The 17363-nt window shown below is 38.3% G+C and overlaps 5 protein-coding genes across 6 annotated transcripts; 1 reads left to right on the top strand and 4 right to left on the bottom strand.

The window, feature by feature from the left end:
- Window positions 1–19: 19 nt before the first annotated feature.
- LOC147058128 (arrestin domain-containing protein 3-like) lies at window positions 20–1813 on the bottom strand. Its single transcript, XM_085909797.1, has 6 exons — window positions 1452–1813; window positions 1303–1363; window positions 1080–1227; window positions 893–989; window positions 394–650; window positions 20–262 (listed from the first exon to the last, which is right to left on the bottom strand). The coding sequence occupies exons 1-6, from the start codon at window positions 1699–1701 to the stop codon at window positions 20–22; spliced, it is 1056 nt and encodes a 351-aa protein (XP_085765923.1). The 5' UTR covers window positions 1702–1813.
- Window positions 1814–2261: 448 nt separating this feature from the next.
- Window positions 2262–5193, bottom strand: LOC147058127 (arrestin domain-containing protein 3-like). The gene is made up of 6 exons (XM_085909798.1): window positions 4424–5193; window positions 4283–4343; window positions 4036–4183; window positions 3866–3962; window positions 3269–3525; window positions 2262–3189 (listed from the first exon to the last, which is right to left on the bottom strand). Exons 1-6 carry the CDS (start codon window positions 4668–4670, stop codon window positions 2950–2952), a joined length of 1050 nt encoding a protein of 349 aa, XP_085765924.1. The 5' UTR covers window positions 4671–5193; the 3' UTR covers window positions 2262–2949.
- A 1906-nt stretch (window positions 5194–7099) lies between these two features.
- Window positions 7100–12417, bottom strand: LOC147058125 (arrestin domain-containing protein 3-like). Of its 2 annotated transcripts, XM_085909796.1 has the most exons (6): window positions 12130–12417; window positions 11964–12039; window positions 11732–11879; window positions 11542–11638; window positions 10718–10974; window positions 7102–10177 (listed from the first exon to the last, which is right to left on the bottom strand). In XM_085909796.1, exons 1-6 carry the CDS (start codon window positions 12371–12373, stop codon window positions 10004–10006), a joined length of 996 nt encoding a protein of 331 aa, XP_085765922.1. In that variant the 5' UTR covers window positions 12374–12417; the 3' UTR covers window positions 7102–10003. The 2 variants fall into 2 exon arrangements, with proteins under 2 accessions (XP_085765921.1, XP_085765922.1); XM_085909795.1 differs by having other exon boundaries at window positions 7100–10177; window positions 11732–12039.
- LOC147058126 (rheacalcin-2-like) lies at window positions 7768–9879 on the top strand. The gene is made up of 7 exons (XM_085909801.1): window positions 7768–7839; window positions 7973–8035; window positions 8130–8163; window positions 8279–8364; window positions 8567–8704; window positions 9127–9220; window positions 9376–9879. Exons 2-7 carry the CDS (start codon window positions 7973–7975, stop codon window positions 9462–9464), a joined length of 504 nt encoding a protein of 167 aa, XP_085765927.1. The 5' UTR covers window positions 7768–7839; the 3' UTR covers window positions 9465–9879.
- A 215-nt stretch (window positions 12418–12632) lies between the features above and the next one.
- Window positions 12633–17030, bottom strand: LOC147058124 (arrestin domain-containing protein 3-like). The gene is made up of 7 exons (XM_085910954.1): window positions 16667–17030; window positions 16042–16083; window positions 15909–15969; window positions 15612–15762; window positions 14609–14705; window positions 14278–14534; window positions 12633–14125 (listed from the first exon to the last, which is right to left on the bottom strand). Exons 1-7 carry the CDS (start codon window positions 16926–16928, stop codon window positions 13886–13888), a joined length of 1110 nt encoding a protein of 369 aa, XP_085767080.1. The 5' UTR covers window positions 16929–17030; the 3' UTR covers window positions 12633–13885.
- Window positions 17031–17363: the final 333 nt, after the last annotated feature.

Raw genomic sequence — 17363 nt, 5'->3', positions numbered from 1 at the left:
AGCAATGAAAGCAACAAAGTCAATTCCTATATTCGATAGAATTACTCGTGGTGGGATACAAAGTGTGTGCTCCATATGGCGGAGGGACATCAGAAAATTGGGGTGCTACGCTCCAGCTTTGTTGGTTTGAGTTCCCAAATTCCTCAAATCCATAAGCAGCGGGACCTGGAGGTTGTTTTGACGAAGGAACCTCAAATGTTGGTAGGACAACTATTGGAAGTTTGATTTCTGGGTCTGTTGCATACTTGACATCCAGATAGATCTGTGAAAACACTACTTGGTAAGTTTCTGAAATGTGTTTTCGGCTCGATTCTTTTTTTAAATTTCTGTGACTGTTTTCATTGCCAGTTAGAGTATCAAATAAAATAAAGTACAACAGAACTTTCAGCCTACCTTCAGCCTGTATTCCAGCTTGATAATGGAAGAATTCAAAATGGAGGGAGGTATGTTCCTGGGAATTGTGATCACCTTCTTTACCACCTTTTTGCTATGGGCATCGATTTGCTCAAGCTTCTCCTTGAGGATGTTCTGCGTGGAAAGTCTCCTCTTTCCTTGAGCAAAGAAACTCTGCTTTCTGTACAATTCAAATTTGGGCTTCAAGTCCCGGGATGATTGGTTATGAATTTCAACTTTGACGTGAACATCTTCCCCTGCAAAGAAACACCAAATCACGTGTTTAGTTGTACAGATATTCATTTCCGTTATAGGTAGACTTTGTCAGTCGTAGACTTCCTGGAATTATCAGCATGTCCCCATGAAGTCCTACATCAGATATATAATCTCTTTTGTCTGTCCATAGTTAACACCATGACTCACTAACCTTTTTGAAACTGAGATCTACTTTTTTGGTAGCAAATAATGGAATAATAGAACTCTATGTATATTTGATTACCTGGTTGGTATCCCATTTTGGGGGTGTAAACATCCATTGCAATGGTTCCAGAACCAAAGACTGTGAGTTTTTTATCAGTGCAATCATGCTGAGGTTCCTAAAAGAAAAAGCAGAGCCATCTCTTCAATGAATGTGCAACCCCCCCCCAAAAAAAACAGTTGTCATGAATTTGTTACAAACTCCTCACCATAAGTCCAGGTATATCCAGATCTGCTTTGGAGACAAATGTGAAGTGCGCTTTTGCTTTTTTGGTCAACTTCATTGATTGTTTAAGCTCCGCTTTAAGCTTATGAACAATTCTACCAATTGAGGACTTGAACGTTGATGGCATTTTACTGCAAAGTACAATTCCGGGTCACTTAATTGGTTGGCCTGGAAGCAAATAAGCTAAAGAATATACACTATTTTACCTGTTCGGGACATTGAAGGAAAAGGGGAACACATGTCTTCCTTTGGCAATAAATTCAGTACCTGGAGCAGTGAAGCTTAATTTGTGCTTTGATTTTAAGGCTGATCCCCAACATTGTCTATTAAGATAACTGTGAAAGCGATACGTTACCAGCTCTCAAGATATGTTGTTTGATCTCATAATATTTCTCATCAGACCAGTAGTGACGAATATGTTGGTGATGTCCGTGATGTTCTTGCCAGCGAACCCTTGCACTTCCTTTTCCAATAAAAGTTAGTGATTGGATTGGTGTTTCTTTCGAGACCTCCACGATGATCCTTCCATCGATTGTATCTCCGTTTGTGAAGATGTTTTGGCTATTGATGGAGTCATATTCAATTGAGAAATTTTTGATCGTCATTTCACAGAAATAAATACAAATTACAAAATCACAAAGAAATAGAAGCACAAATTATGTGACCCTCAGGTAAACCCAAGCAGAAACAAAGTGTGTGGTTGTGCTAACAGAGCTACTATGAACAGGTGGTGGGGGAGGATGCAGCTCGTAGAAAACCTGTTTTTCTTGCTTGGCACACCTAGAAAAAAAATACCATACAGGGCTGTATTCGCATGCTTAACAATAACATTTGGGTGGCTGGTTTATATACCCCCCCAATATAATATAATATAATATAATATAATATAATATAATATAATATGTAGTATCCATTGTTACAATCCCAGAACCAAAGCATTTGCCATTTTGTGGGTGTGATCATACTGAGGTTCCCTTAAACACCAAATCATTCTCTTTTTGTAGCCTTCTGCTAAAACAAAGTACGCAAATAAAGGCGATCGTTTTTGTCCAAGAGGAAGGCCCTATTTGACACCGCTGGTATAGGGCATCAACACACCCTTGCACTCCATTGAGTATGTGAAACAAAAATGATGACAAAACAAGCAGATGGCATTTTGGGGTTGCTGCAGGTGGGTCAATTTAGTTTCACTAATATGAGGAGGACTCAAATAGACATTGACTGTTTTATTTGAGAATATGATTCAATCAAGTGTGTTTTTACAGAATTCAACATATTTTCACATATAGAAAGAAAATTTCGCATTTTAGAATAGATTAGCTTAGTTGTACAACGAAATTCATAAATTTCATAAATGCAACACATTTTTTTCTATACATACAAGATAAAAAAAGATATATGCAGTGTTATCTGTATCAAAAGGGTTTTGTGGCGGTGTGAGATGGTCAATAACTGTCTTTAAATATTAAAATGAGTCTTTCACATCGATAGCAGTCAATGCCAGTGAATGCGTTTATCTTCTTGATCTACGATTAATTAAATCCTTGATTACCCCCCCCCCCCCAAAAACATAAGTACCAACATTTTGACACATTGTCTAAATTTTTTACATTGATTGAACTTATTTTTTTCACAATAATCATACAATCGTAAAAGCAACTCGGGTAAGAATCTGTGCATTTGCCAATGTCTATCACATCGCTGGGATGTTTCAGTCTGTCATGTGCAATGTTTGTGAAAAGAGGTGGAAAGAAGTAAAGCCAAATGTAAAACTGAAGGTAGTTAAAAAGTCACCACATAGCAACTGCTTATGATGAATTATGAAAGTAGAACATTATCGTTTTGGTTATAATTTATGGTCGATAATTCTGAGAACTCAAGGCGGGATAGTCGGCATGTGCTTCATATGGTGGAGGGAGATCCGAAGACTGCGAAGCTTTGCGTGAGCTCAGTTTTTTTGATTTCCCCAAATCCTCAAATGTATGTGCAGCGGGACCTGGAGTTTGTTGTCCTGCAGGACCCTCAAGGCCAGGTAGGACAACTATTGGAAGTTTGATTTCTGGGTTTATTGCATATTTGACATCCAGAAAGATCTGTGACAATTGTACAGTGTTATTTTCCGCTATCAGTCTTCAATTTCAAGTTAAAAGTGCGATTGAACCTTCATCCTACCTTCAGCCTGTATTCCAGCTTGATGATGGAGGAATTCAAAATGGAGGGAGATATGTTCCTGGGGATTGTGATCACCTTCTTTACGACCTTATGGCTATGGGCATCTATACGCTCAAGTTTCTCCTTGAGGATGTTCTGCATGCAAAGATTCCTCTTTCCTTGAGCAAAGAAACTCAGCTTTTCGTACAATACAAATTTAGGTTTCAAGTCACGGGATGATTGGTTATGAATTTGAACTTTGACTTGGAGATCTTTACCTGCAGGGGAACACAAAATCATGTTTGTAATTGCACTGGTGAGATAAAACTCTTGACTTTTTGTCTCCATTTCCTTTTACTTGATGTTTTTTGGGCAATGCTAAGAACATCCAGTAGCACGAGTCACCTCTCCCCTTATTTATAGAACATGAGCACCTTTGTTAATGGAAGAAAAATTAATACTAAAAAAAAAAGTAATTGCAAAAATAAGTAAAAACGAAATAGGAAATTACCTAATGAGAATCAGATATTGCTTTTGAATTGTGGTCCCCCTCAAAATAAAAAAAATGAAAAAAAGGCCTGGACAAAAACGACAATACCACACACAAAAAATGTTTACCAGGTTGATATCCCATTCTTTTCGTGTAAACATCCATTGCAATGGTTCCAGAACCAAAGACCGTTATTTTTTTAGCTGTGGAACCAAGCTGAGGTTCCTGAAAAAAAATGGATAATTTTCTTGAAATCAAGTCCTTGAACTGTGATCAATTCCTGTTCCAAGCTTCTCACCATAAGTCCAGGTATATCCATGTCTGCTTTGGAGACAAATGTGAAGTGGGCTTTTGCTTTTTTGGCCAACTTCATTGATTGTTTAAGTTCAGCTTTAAGCTTATGAACAATTTTACCAACAGACGACTTGAACGAAGATGGCATAGTCCTACAAAGTACAATTACAGGCAACTTAATTAGGTTGAAAGAAAATGAGCCAGACATGAATCGAAACAGAAATAACCACAGAATATATTATAAATGGTACCTGTTAGGGACTTTGAAGGAAAAGGGGAACACATGTCTTCCTTTGCTAATAAAATCAATATCTGGAGGAGTGACACACAAACTGTCTGGTAAGTAATTAGTGCTTTATAATAAGATTGTTACGGCAAAAGCGGTGCTTTACCAGGTTGCAAGATACGTTGTTTGATTTCATAGTATTTCTCATCGGACCAGTAGTAGTAGTTGCTATATTGCCCGTAGTACTCATACCAGCCAACCTTTGCGTTTCCTTTTCCAATAAAGGTTAGCGATTGGATTGGCGTTTCTTTCGAGACCTCCACGATAATCCTTCCATTGATTGTATCTCCATTTGTGAAGATATTTTGACTATTGATGGAGTCATATTCAATTGAGAAATGTTTAATAGTCATTTTCTAGAAATAAATATAAATGACAAAATAACACAAGCATAAATCATTGAGAGCGTCAGGTAATTCCGAACAGAGACAAAGTTTGTGGTTGGGTTGACTGGTGGTGGCGGTAGGATACAGCTCATAGAAAACGTGTTTTTCTTGTCTGGCACAACCGGTTTTAAAATACACAATGACTCGGGGAAAAATGCAGCAGGCACATGGAGGAAACGGCGTGTAAATAATAATGGCACAGTGGATTAGAAGAAACAACAATTTCCATATTAACGACCTTATTAAAGCGTTTGAGCTTGTCCGAATGATTAGCTAATCGATAAAGGTCAATTCGACAGTTCTTACTTCAGAATCATTTTTTTCAGGAAAACTATAGCTTGCTTTGAAATCCAACCTTCAGTTTTTTTTCTAGAGGCGAGGGAGGTGTTACGGTTGGAATGGAACAGGGTGACCAAGTGCAGCTTGGACCAGGGTTTATTGACAAAAACTCAAAATCCAGACTCTACAAACTGACATGACTTGACAAAACAATAACATGACTGACTAACCAAAACATACTTCAAGATTACAGGAACCAAAAGGACATGAAGACGACACGACAACAAAACAACAGCAAGCGCAACAAAACAACAATGATCCGACGGGGAGTGAGGGGCAGACAGGACTTATATACACGACAGGTAACAAGAGGTGGGTGAGAACAATCAAACCAATCATGGGCACACGGGAGGGGAGGGGCGAGCACACAGACAGAAACCATGACAACAGACACATCGTGGAACGGCTGGGGACGAGACGTGACAGGAGGATTTTCATTGCCCAATCTCTAAACATGATTGCTGATGATGATTGACCCTGTCATTGTTGACCTCTGACAATATGCCTCTGCCATTGCATAAGGTGCTTTTGGATTATTTAGATCTTACTCACGGGGGCAGCATTTCTCCTCCTATTTCTCCACAAGTAACAACTGAGAACATTTTGTCACGATCTTGCCAGGATTGGTCATGGGTGTGGTGACATTCTTCTCGAAAGGAAACATTAGCAGCACCACTGAACGAAAAGATTTGGCAGTGACTCGGATGTTGGATGCTTTAAACAAAAGAACTTTCAATGGGACTTTTCTTGCAGCTGTAACTTCTTCAAATCGTGCTTTTGTGTTTCAATTGGTAACACATATTGAGCTCTCCATTAAAGTGAAAAACACACACACACACAATACTCTAATATTCATTCTGATCCAAACAGAAATAAATGATTCACTATTCGCTTTTAATCGCCGACTCAAACCCCGTTGAAACTACATGATTTGCATATTGATACCTGATGTGACTATTTTATGGAGCTACATTTGCATGCTTGTACTCTGATTAAACTTCCTGGTATAAAAAGGTTGAAAAGACATTTCTTGCGAGTTTCCCCATGTATATTATGTTTTAAATAAACAGTTGAGGCATTAAACCGCCATCCTTTGTGGACACAAAGTTTCTTCCTGGGCAGTGATTTTCCAATAAACGGACATGGTCTCAACATGGCCGTCGGCTGCTATTAACCCCAATTCCTAAGCTTTTTCTTCATGAATAATTGAACTCCCGTAGAATTGAACAAGTTTTATCCTCGAGTAACATCTCCTGAATAGATAACATCCGTGAATTCTGTGCTAAGCTAGCTAAGGTAATTCAGTGCTCAGCTAGGGCTCAATATGTCATCACTAATTAAACTTTCAAAAAATTGAGCTAAATGATTACTTGATTTTTAATAGTTGTCAAATAATTTGATAATCAACCCTTTGTTACTTAATTTAGGAAGACAACCTCTTATTTTTTCATGTCAAACTTAATAAGTCACTCAAATTAAAAACTATACTTTAAAGAATCTGAAAGTGCCATCAAAGGATAGGCAACTAATGCTGCGTCGGCTTGATTGGTGCCAATTCATTAAAATACCAAAGCAGTCGGTATGCGTGCCACTGCCAACCAGGTGTGTACCTGAGGATCCACCCATCCACCTAGCTTAGGGATGGAAAAATACTTGTCATTTGTTTTTTTTGTTCCTTCAAAAAAAAAAAAAAACATTCTGGGTACACGATCCGGGACGCCTTTGTGACAAAAATATTTTTCATTTCCATCTTGTATTTACGAATATTTTTTGTACATGTGAAGCCCTTTGAGGCTTGCCTGCCATTTAGGGCTGTATAAATCAACTTGACTTGATTTGAAAATACACAACTTGTTGGCAGCAGTCCATAGGATCATGACTGGCCCATTTTTATTTAAATGCCTTTTAAGATAACACGTCTGTTCTTGGTGTTGGATTTGATCAAATAAATGTTCTCCAAAAATATGACTGAAACTCTAATGCGACTTATATATGTATTTTTCTTCTTTGTTATGCATTTTAATGCTGGTGTGACTTATACTCGGGAGCAACTTATAGTCAGGAAAATACGGTAATTAGATATTTATGCTGTTCACCCTTGGTGAATTTTTAATTCTTTGTTATTTTCATATTTATGTAGCATTTATTTTAAAATGAGAATTCCTGTTTATTTTTAAGTCTCATGTGGCACTGATAATGGTTTGTAGTAGTATAGTAGTAGTAGTAGTAGTAGTAGTAGTAGTATTATAGAAATACATATGTTTTCCCTATCATAAGAAATAACTCAAAATGATCACACTGTTTTTGCGGTTTTTATTTTGGCCGTAATCATCCAACCCCATTTATTACTTGTGAACTTCTAACACGAGGACTAGCTGGTGCTCTCGACGAGAAAAGTTGATGAGCACTCTCACTTATATTGCGAGATTCCGGCAAAAAGTCTCCAAAGACGAGGTGACAATGATACGCTTCAGAGAATGGATGGATGAAAAAAATAATCGAAAGAAAAAAGCAAAACCATCTTCCCTTTGTGCTTGCCAAAAACTTAATTGCGGTCTCTTGATTATGTTGATAGGGTTGGGTGTGTGTTGATGTCAAAAGAAAAACCTGTAAATGGGGAATGAAACGAGGACATGTCCCTGTCGCACCTCCCTTTTCTGAAACTGCATGGTTGCTTATTTCATTGGTTAATGTGACTATTGTGGTCACCATTGTGCAATTTTGAGCTGTCACAAGCTGATAAAAAAGCACCGCGCTTTGTGTCTTAAGCTCAGCATCAAACATCTCGACAGCAAAGGTAACACAGCTCACCTTGCCGTTCTGCTTTTCAAAACCAATGACAACTTTTGTGCCTTTTTTGAGGTTTTCATTTGACTAGGAGTGTAAACTGTACAGTAACTAATAGCGACGGTACTTTTCTGTCACTGCAGATGGCATTTGCTCTTCGCTCAGTTTTCCTCTTTTGTGCCATCAGCGGACTAATGTCTGTCAGTGTAAGTCAAACGGAACGCATGTTTACAATGGTGTTTTGATTTCTAGCTGTATTTATATTGTGGAGTGTGACTAACAAGCTTTCCTTCCTCACAGTGGAGTAAAAGGACTGGTCAAGTAAAAGACAAAGGTTGGTAGCTGCTACTCAATGATACTTAAAAACAACAATTTTTTACTTTATTTTGACATTTGCCATTATTTGGCATTCAGATTTAATTTGCTTCCCAACACCAATTGTGTTTCAGACAATTACTGCCCTAAAGGCTGGACTCAATTGAACAAACGCTGTTTCCTCTTCCAAGATTACGAAAGATCGTTTCCAGACGCAGAGGTATAACAAAGTCTTTCACAGGGTCGTTTTACTAAATCAGCTAAACGGTATCACAAAGCAGTGATTTTTCGATTTGTCTATGAAATGTCATGGATGCATCTGAATGCAGTTTGTGCTATCATGACCAGTATGAAACCTTTAGCTTTTTTGTGCTGAATGGAACGTTATCTCACTTCCATTGATGAGTTGTTTCATCTTGCAGAGTGTCTGCAATATTCTTGGTGGGAATTTGGCCTCAATCCGCAGTAGTTTGGAATATACCGTAGTTCTACAACTGATTGCGGAAGGCACTTCTGACCCTGGTGCCGACGTCTGGATTGGACTTCACGAAGCATTGGGGGTGAAACTTCTTCATTCTTAAAAGAACACACGCACACGCGCACACACACACACACACACACACACACACACACACACACACACACACACACACACACACACACACACACACACACACTTTGACACACACACACACACACACGGAACAAGGAAGGCTGATGTGGGGATTGCCGTTTCCTTTACTTGAGCTCACAGTACGTGCAATGATCCATATATTTAAAAAGTTAAACAAATTAAACAAATGAAGCATACAACAAAATAAATACAAATAAACCTGCGCACAAGAGCACAGATTGTTTTTTTAGCATCAACTGGAGGCAGGATTTACGTTATTTTTTTTTTTGGGCCATAATCAAAATGTCAAACTTTAAGAATCATACTTCATGATGTCTTATGCTGAAACGGGTTCCTTTTGTCTTTCAGGATGGCGATTTTGTCTGGACCGACGGCACAAAAGTGGGTTTCACTGCCTTCAACACTAACGACGATCCCGGAAACTGCATTGGGATTGAAGATGGTGAATTCCGTATTACTACTTACAATCTTTATTAATAGCTGCATGTTTGATTCAAATTTACTACTGCTTGTTGCATGGATTGATCGAATAATTGAGTGAAATCACGAACATTGATTCGATTTTTTTTGTCGTCACTGTTTTGTGTTCATTTCTAGATAACCTCTGGGACAACCAACTTTGCACTGACCAAAACAGATTTGTTTGTTCCAAATATGTTGACAAATGCGACGAATGCAAACACTGACTCACCCTACAAGCAGTCACATATGATCTACAACAATGCCTTTTTGGATTCCACTATTCTTTACTTTTTCAACTCAAATTGACTTCTTCTCATTTATTAATTGCTGTCAGTCAAGTATATATGGCAAAGTGGGATAACAAATCAATTCTGGAATAAAGCATTTTGGTGTGGGATTCTATTTCATTCATTTCAGAACGTAATTTCTGAAGAGCATATTAAAGTGTGATTCGTCATAGGGAATTGATGATGCCTGGCTGTCTCAAGAAGCGGCTCACGTGTCAGTGCCACTAAGGAACTGACAATTGTCTGCTCATTCGTAGAAATATTGGGATTTGTCCTGTTAGAACTTTGACAGTTTCCCATGAAAAATATCCTTTATTTATTTTTAAAAAAATGCATTCCCAAATATGACAACAGATTCAATCACAAAGCTCAAATGATTAAATCAAGGTTTGGGCCACCAGCCTTGAGCTGAAACGCTTTGTAGCTGTTAATTGGTGTTCTGATGCTCAACTTCCTCATAGTATGTCATAACCACACTAAGAAGGGAACAAGGTTTCATAGGAAGGAGGAGAGTCCAAAGGTTGGAGTGTTGCCTGTTGTTGGGGTGTGACATCAAACGCTACTGGACTTGACCGTTGTCGCATGTCAGGAAGGACAACAATCGGAATTGTGACACCCTCATCCACTGTGTACTTGACATCCAGATAAACCTGTCAAAATGGTGCTTATTTGTTTTCAGACAGCATATAATTATATAATTTCATACACAGAATATCAGTCTATCATTGTACTTTAAAAACTTGGGTAGTTTTGATCAATCTAATTTGCTGATTTTTTTTCAAGTTTAGTTTTTACCAAACAATTTGGAGTTCAGTTTTACTTTGACACTGGTAGTGCTCTGTACTGTCAAATTTGAAACAATGCCCTGGTAATACAACTCCAAGCAATAATACCAAACACTGCCTCCTCTGGCTGATTTGCAGACACAAATTCATTACTGTGACGCCAGAAAATGTTGTAAAAAAAAAAAAAAAAAGTCAAAAAGATCACAGCTGTCCAGGGTAAAGTGGAAAAATGAAATGTCAACTTGTTGCTGCTCTGTCAAAATAGAAGTCACTCGCAAGATTTCTGTGACGGTAACGGAACAGTCATGAAACAATAGAACAATATATTCCATTTTATATTTTAAATGTTATCTTATATACCAAAGGCAATGGAAGGAAATAAGACGTTCAATTTGTGTGATTTACCTTCAGCTTGTACTCCAGCCTGAAGATGCTGCAGTTCAAGATGGAGGGTGGCAGTCGTCTGGGGATGGCGATCGCTTTCATCAGCGTGCCTTTGCTACTGGACGCGACAGCCTTGCCCTCCATCTGAAGGATTTTTTTTACAACTATACTTTGCAGGTCATTTCCAATGGAAGTTTCCTTCAGGTAGAACTTTAATATTGGTGTCACTGAACGAGTTGAATGGTTTAGAATTTCAACTCGGATTTGGAGCGTTTCGCCTATGATGAGACAAAGCAAAGGTTTAGTCAGTTAAAAATACAGCTTCCTTTGAATTAACTGGTGCTTACAGGGAGGGACATAGCTATAACAACTTCAGCATTCATATCTGATTCTACATGGCTAAAATACACTCCAAGTTGTACTTTCATAAGGAAGTTACGAAGTTAATACAGTTACATGTGTGCAAGGTTTATTTAGTCAAACTCAATTATAATCGATTTAAGGAACTGCTGCATTCAGTAGAAATATTTGGGGGAATGAGGTGAGGCTTTTGGATGTCTTCATTTCATGGAGACGCTACATCATATTATTGCCTCGTGTAATAAGTGAAACTTCTGTGTGACATCACAGTTGTTCCTTGGCTAGTCAACGTCGCATGACCACATGTTATAATTCAGCTTAGTGACTGCCGATTTACCGAACTCGTTTCCTTGTAACACGGAAAGTGATTAGCGTGTGCGTGTGTGTGTGTGTGTGAGAGAGAGAAAGAGAGAGAAATTCCATGTGCATATTTTCATTGCCTGTCGCATCAAATGAGTTTACATAGATAATATAAACATGACTACCTTGCTTGCATCCTATTCTGTCACTATAAACGTCCATTGTAACTGCTCCGGAACCAAAGAATTTGACACTTGTATTATTGCTACCATGCCAAGGCACCTGACAAAACAACTTCCTGTTAGGTCATTTCTGTGTTTATTACAAAAACTTAACTTTGATTGCATACATGAAAATAAAAAAAATGTTCCTTACCATAAGTCCAGTTATATCCATAGTTGGTTTGGAGACAAATTTGAAGTAGGTTTCAGCCTTTCTTGGCAACTTCATTGGTTGTTTGAGCTCTGCCTTGATCTTGTGAATAATTTCACATAAAGCGCATTTGAATGACGAGGGCATTTCTCTGTGAAGGAAAATAAAAGAACACAAAAAGTGCCTGAAAAAAATAGTTGAGTCATGACATGGCAAAACACAAATAACCAAATACCTGTCAGGAATCTTGAAGGAAAAAGGAAATACATGTCTTCCTTGAGAAATAACTTTGGTACTTTCAAAGGTTTCACCTGTAGTACATTCAGTCAATTTCATTATGGTTTATATACCAGAGTGAAGTAATTGTCTCTTGGAGGAAAACAATTAAAACCATACATTACCGTCTTGCCTTGCTTCTGCCAAGATTTGACGTTTAATGGTGTAGTATTTGTCATAAACACTAAAACTGCTGTCTTCATTAGATGAATGGGCCTCTCCTCTTCCTTTTGCTATCAAAGTCAGCGATTTGATTCGAGTCTCTTTTAACACCTCCACAATGATTCTTCCTCTGACAGTATCGCCGTTGGTGAAGATGTTTTGTTGATTGACAGCATCATATTCAATTGAGAAATCAGTAATGGGCATTTTTCAGAAAGATACAAAATGTTGTCGGCGTTTACAAAGAAAGCTGTGGCTTTGCCTTATCTGCCAACCGCACCTCTATATATGTGCTTCGTTTTTTTTTTTTTTTATCACTTCATCAGCTGAGGTGCATGACATGCTGTGGTTGGTCAGGTTTTTTCACATTACACGACTAAATGTATTGGGCTTGGTTAGGTTGAAACAAAAGCTCAAACCCCCCCCAAAAAAAAACACTAACACAATTGGATATTAATAGTAATAATAGTGTACTGTTGATTTTTATTTTGAGACAACAGGTAAAAACAATAATAGTAATAATCTTTAATGTAGACTGTATATAGACTATAAGCTCTTATATAGACTCTACTGTATAAGAAGAGACATGCATTTATAATACACGTACAACAAACATGATTTTAAAAAAAAATTCAAAGCGTGTCAATTTGATGACAAATAACTTTCAGTATCAACAACTGCATTTCACTTATGAATCTTTACTGACAATGTTTACAGTATCATGATATAAACCCGTATAGTAGGAGAAATGTTTATACCGTCACACAAAATGTATTAGGTTTGAGGGAGAAAGAACTTTCCAGTGCATTCAAGGGTATAGAGCAGGGGTCGGCAACCCGTGGCTCCGGAGCCGCATGCGGCTCTTTAGCACACCCCTAGCGGTTCCCTGGAGTTTTTGCAAAAATGCATGAAAATGGAAAAATAAGGTTTTTTTGTTGTTGTTTTTTTAAATATGGTTTTTAGATGGTTATCATGACACAAGAATTCTTATGCTTTGAAAATGTATGTAGTTGTAAGTATATTCAAAATACCGAATTTAAGAATGACGCCAAATAGCAAAATTGCGTCATAGCCATGTGACGTGACCGATATCGAACAGACAGCTCTGCTATGCAGGTACGTGAACTCTAATGGGCCGCAAGAAGAAATGATCAAATTGATACCACTATTTTTCTTATATTATTTTAATGGTAGGCATACAACTTATGTATTGACAGTCTATGTTGTATTATAAAAGGCTTTTAGATTTTTGCTGCTCTCGACAGGTATGTTTTTTTTTTTTTTGGGCCATTATGGCTCTTTGAACATTTTGGGTTGCCGAACCCTGGTATAGAGGATTAAAAGAGCCACACTAAAAGTAAAATACAAGATTTGAGATTAGTACTGCAAAAATTTAAAACACAATATTATAGTATTTAATTTGATTTTGCACACTGGTGTCACATGATTAAAATGTGTTATATTGATGCTACCTGCCCCATCTTGAGAATAACACTGTAATCTTGTGCAACAATGTGCGTACATGTTTGAATCAAATAGATTCAAATAAAAAAAAAAAAAATCCTACACACCGCCAAACATTGATGACCAAACTTTTTTTTTTTACTGGACTATCACTTTAAGTAAATGTAGAAGGTTAACATTTGAGATAAACAATAAGGAGCTGTAGTGTGTATTGTGGTCTGTGCAGCACACTCATTTTGAGAATGTCATTACTTATTAGGGTTTACCACCATAATCCATCAAGGAAGGGTACATTCCATAAGCTTCATAAGGAGGAGGAGGATCATAAGATTGTGGTTGTGGAAACGTGCCCCAGGCTGCTGGGTTGTGGTATCCAAATGGTCCAGATTCAGTAGAAGGCAAGCTTGCTGCCACAGTGGGTGCTGTTAAGGCTCCAAGGATGAGAATGGGAAATTTGATCTCTGGGTCTGAAGCGTACTTTACATCCAAATAAACCTGTGGACAAGCGAGTTACTGTGAGAAATGTGAACATAGCCTCTTTGGACTAGCTAGCTTTTCCATCAGTCTGGTTTTGGACATGTTGTTGCTGCTGTCTTGTTTTGTTAAATATTTCAAGTCTTTATTTTCTATTTATTTCAATTACTTACCCTGACTCTGTATTCTGCTTTGAGGATGCTACAGTTGAGGATGGAAGGTTCCAAATCATGGGGGATTGTGATGACCCTTTCGACTGTTTGGCTGGCTGATGGAGGAATGGGCTCTCCCACCTCCTTTAAGAGGTCTTTAGTATCAAGCCTCCTCTTTCCCTTTGCAAAGAAGCTGTGCTTTCTGTAGATGCAATACTTGGGTTTGATCTCACGAGTAGAGTTGTTCTGAATGGTGGCTACAATCTTTAAGCCCTCTCCTGAAACACAAAGCAGCATAGATTCAGCCTTAACGCAGAGGTTAACACTAATCCATGCCACTGAGGACTCTTACCTTGAATGAAACCAGATTTTCCAATCTTGACATCCATCGCTACAGTTCCCGAGTTAAACAAATGCAAATTTTTATCCTTAGAATCATGTTGAGGAGTCTGAGGGAAAACACATTCAAGGGAAAAACTGTTCAGCACCTGATGGTGGGTATGCTGGGAACATCTAGCAGAATTTCCTGTCAGAAAGAACTTCAACTCTCTCTCTCTGGCAGAGCTTTTCCCACATCCCGAGGGAGGCGGGGGACATCGAGTCTGAGTGCACCATGTTCCGTGCCTCTTTTGTTGAGGTGGCCGACCGGATAAGCGGTAGAAAATGAATAGAAGCTTTCCAATAGTTACACAGAACATGCACTCAAATGCCACGAATTCAGTCAAGTTTGGTCGATTATTCTGTGAGCTGTATCATCTGTAACTGTTGTTGATAAGGGTCTGTTTGGTCAGGCAGCCAAAAGGCTTTAGGTAAAAAGCAATTGAGGTTGGGGGTATAAATTTGAAAGAAATCCGACATGCTGACTTTATAATCTTTTGTTTTTAACGTTGCTTACAGAACGCCTTGCTGTATGGTCTGCAAGTTGACAGTAGGGGGCAGTGTTTCAAACCTCAGACAGTTCACTCCATTTTTAGGGGACACTGGCGTGGTCTGATACATGACTTTCGAGAGCATTGTTGCGAATTTTGAAATATTTATGCTGTTAAATCCCTAGAAGTAATACATTTGTATTTTGCACATAAACAAGAAACACTAAAGTCATCACCTGTGTCTTTTGTTCCCTAAATGAAAATGTAAATTCAATATCTGCATAAAGTGCAGGAGTGTAGGTAACTGTTTATTCAAACTAGAAGTAATACATCAGAATTGTGTTAGCGCGTGACAAACAAGCAACACCAAAGTCATTATATTTTCCTAGTTTGACTCTCAGTGATTGTCAGTAACCTTAGTAACTTGTACAAAGCATGTAAAACTTCAAACATTAGCACAGATGTGCGATCCAAGGGTGCGCTTACCATGATTTCCTGCAACATGGTGGGGACTACTTGTGTCACGAAGGGAATCTTGATGGTATCTTTTGTGCGTATCCTCATGGACCTATTTAGCTTGGTTTCCAGTAGGTACACAATTTTACCAACAGAACCAGTGAAGGAGGATGGCATTTCCCTTTTTGCAGAATATCAGACAACAATGACTTTCTCTCAAAGCGTAGTCTCGTAATATTAAATTTATTGATGAGAATTTTAATTTTTTAATTTAAATGTTCAAATATTTTTGTTATAAACATCAAATACGGTCAAAGGATGACTTACTGTAGAGGGAACTGAAAGGTGAATGGGAAAACATGAGTTCCTGTTGCAAGTAAATGACCGTCTAAAAAACAACGCAGAAAATGATTAAACATCAAGCTACCTGATATGCTTGAGTAATGTGTTGGATACATACAGGTTTGTCCATGCTGATTGGCCAGTAATGATTGATTGCCAACTGAAAAGAAAAACACAATTTGAAATTTTCAACTTACCCAAGTAGGAGAGGAGAGGGAGTAAAAAGCCTTTATGGTTTGAAAACAAAATGGATATTGCAATGCAATGTAATACATTCTGAAAAAGTAGTTTGCATATAGAATCTATTTTTCAGCATGCAATGCATAGTCATAATGTGACTTTACTTATACTAGCTTTTTTTTTTTTTGCCTGCTAACCGTACGTTTAAAACATAAACAACTTACGTACTTAAACCAAGTATCCCATTCAGGTACGCAAGACCGCTACAAGGTAAACGTATGTGCAGTTGAAAGAAGGCGTACTTGAATGTCGTTTTGTAAAATATGAACTAATATGGACAAATAAAAGTACAAATTACTTTCAGAATTTGTGAGCTTTGCTGACATATTTGTTTTCCGATGAGAACAAAGCAAATAACGGTGAATTGGTCCTCCATACCAAACAAACGAGAATTTCCGCTAGCGCAGTACAAATTGTTGCTCTGGGCATTCTCAAATGATACAAGCTTGGACCTGCACAGCAATGCAACTTTGCCCCCCCCATAAATAGCAAATCATACTTACCGGTGGCGTTTTCATCTCGAATAAAGTAATGCGTGATGCTGAAATACTTGTTCTTGGAGTGGTAAGTAACAGTAGTTTGGCCGTGCCTCTCGGTCCACAACACCTCAGCCTTTCCCTTAAACTTGACGTAAAGCGAGTCCGCTTTGCAATCTTTGGTCACTTCCAAAGTGACTTGTCCGGTCACGGTGTCCCCATTTGTAAAGGCCTTTTTTTCGCTGTCATTGTTGTAAGTAACCTTCAGGCTTTGCACTGTGCTCGGCATGATTTCACAAAAAGTTCTCTCGCTTATCTCCCACTCCCAAACTACAGACAGCAATGGAAACCTCTTCCGCAATGGGAGGGCGCGTCTTCTGGATACTTACAATGCCCCCGCCCCGATTTATTTACTTCAGTCATGATCCAACAACGTTCGTTCTCCTATTTTCTGTTTGAAAAGGTTGTGATCAAGTTGTGGCGCATTAAACAACCGCTACTGTACACGCGCACAAAAATACGCTCGCACGCACCTTCGCACGCACGCACGAATGTATAGATACAGCCTGATGATTAACATATCTGCCTCGCAGTTTTGAAGTTGGCCATACATTGACTTGTGTGGCTTCTGGAGGTTTATTGAAAATATGGTTAACGGTCCACCTCAGAAAATGAAAGGTGCATCCCTCATCTGGGCAAACAGAAAAGAAGTGAAAGGTGGAAA

This window comes from Syngnathus leptorhynchus, chromosome 4 (genome assembly GCF_054491065.1).
Source record: "Syngnathus leptorhynchus isolate UIUO chromosome 4, UIUO_Slep, whole genome shotgun sequence".
Taxonomy (NCBI): Eukaryota; Metazoa; Chordata; class Actinopteri; order Syngnathiformes; family Syngnathidae; genus Syngnathus; species Syngnathus leptorhynchus.
The sequence above is the reverse complement of the archived record's forward strand: the minus strand, read 5'-3'. Positions and strand labels throughout refer to the sequence as shown.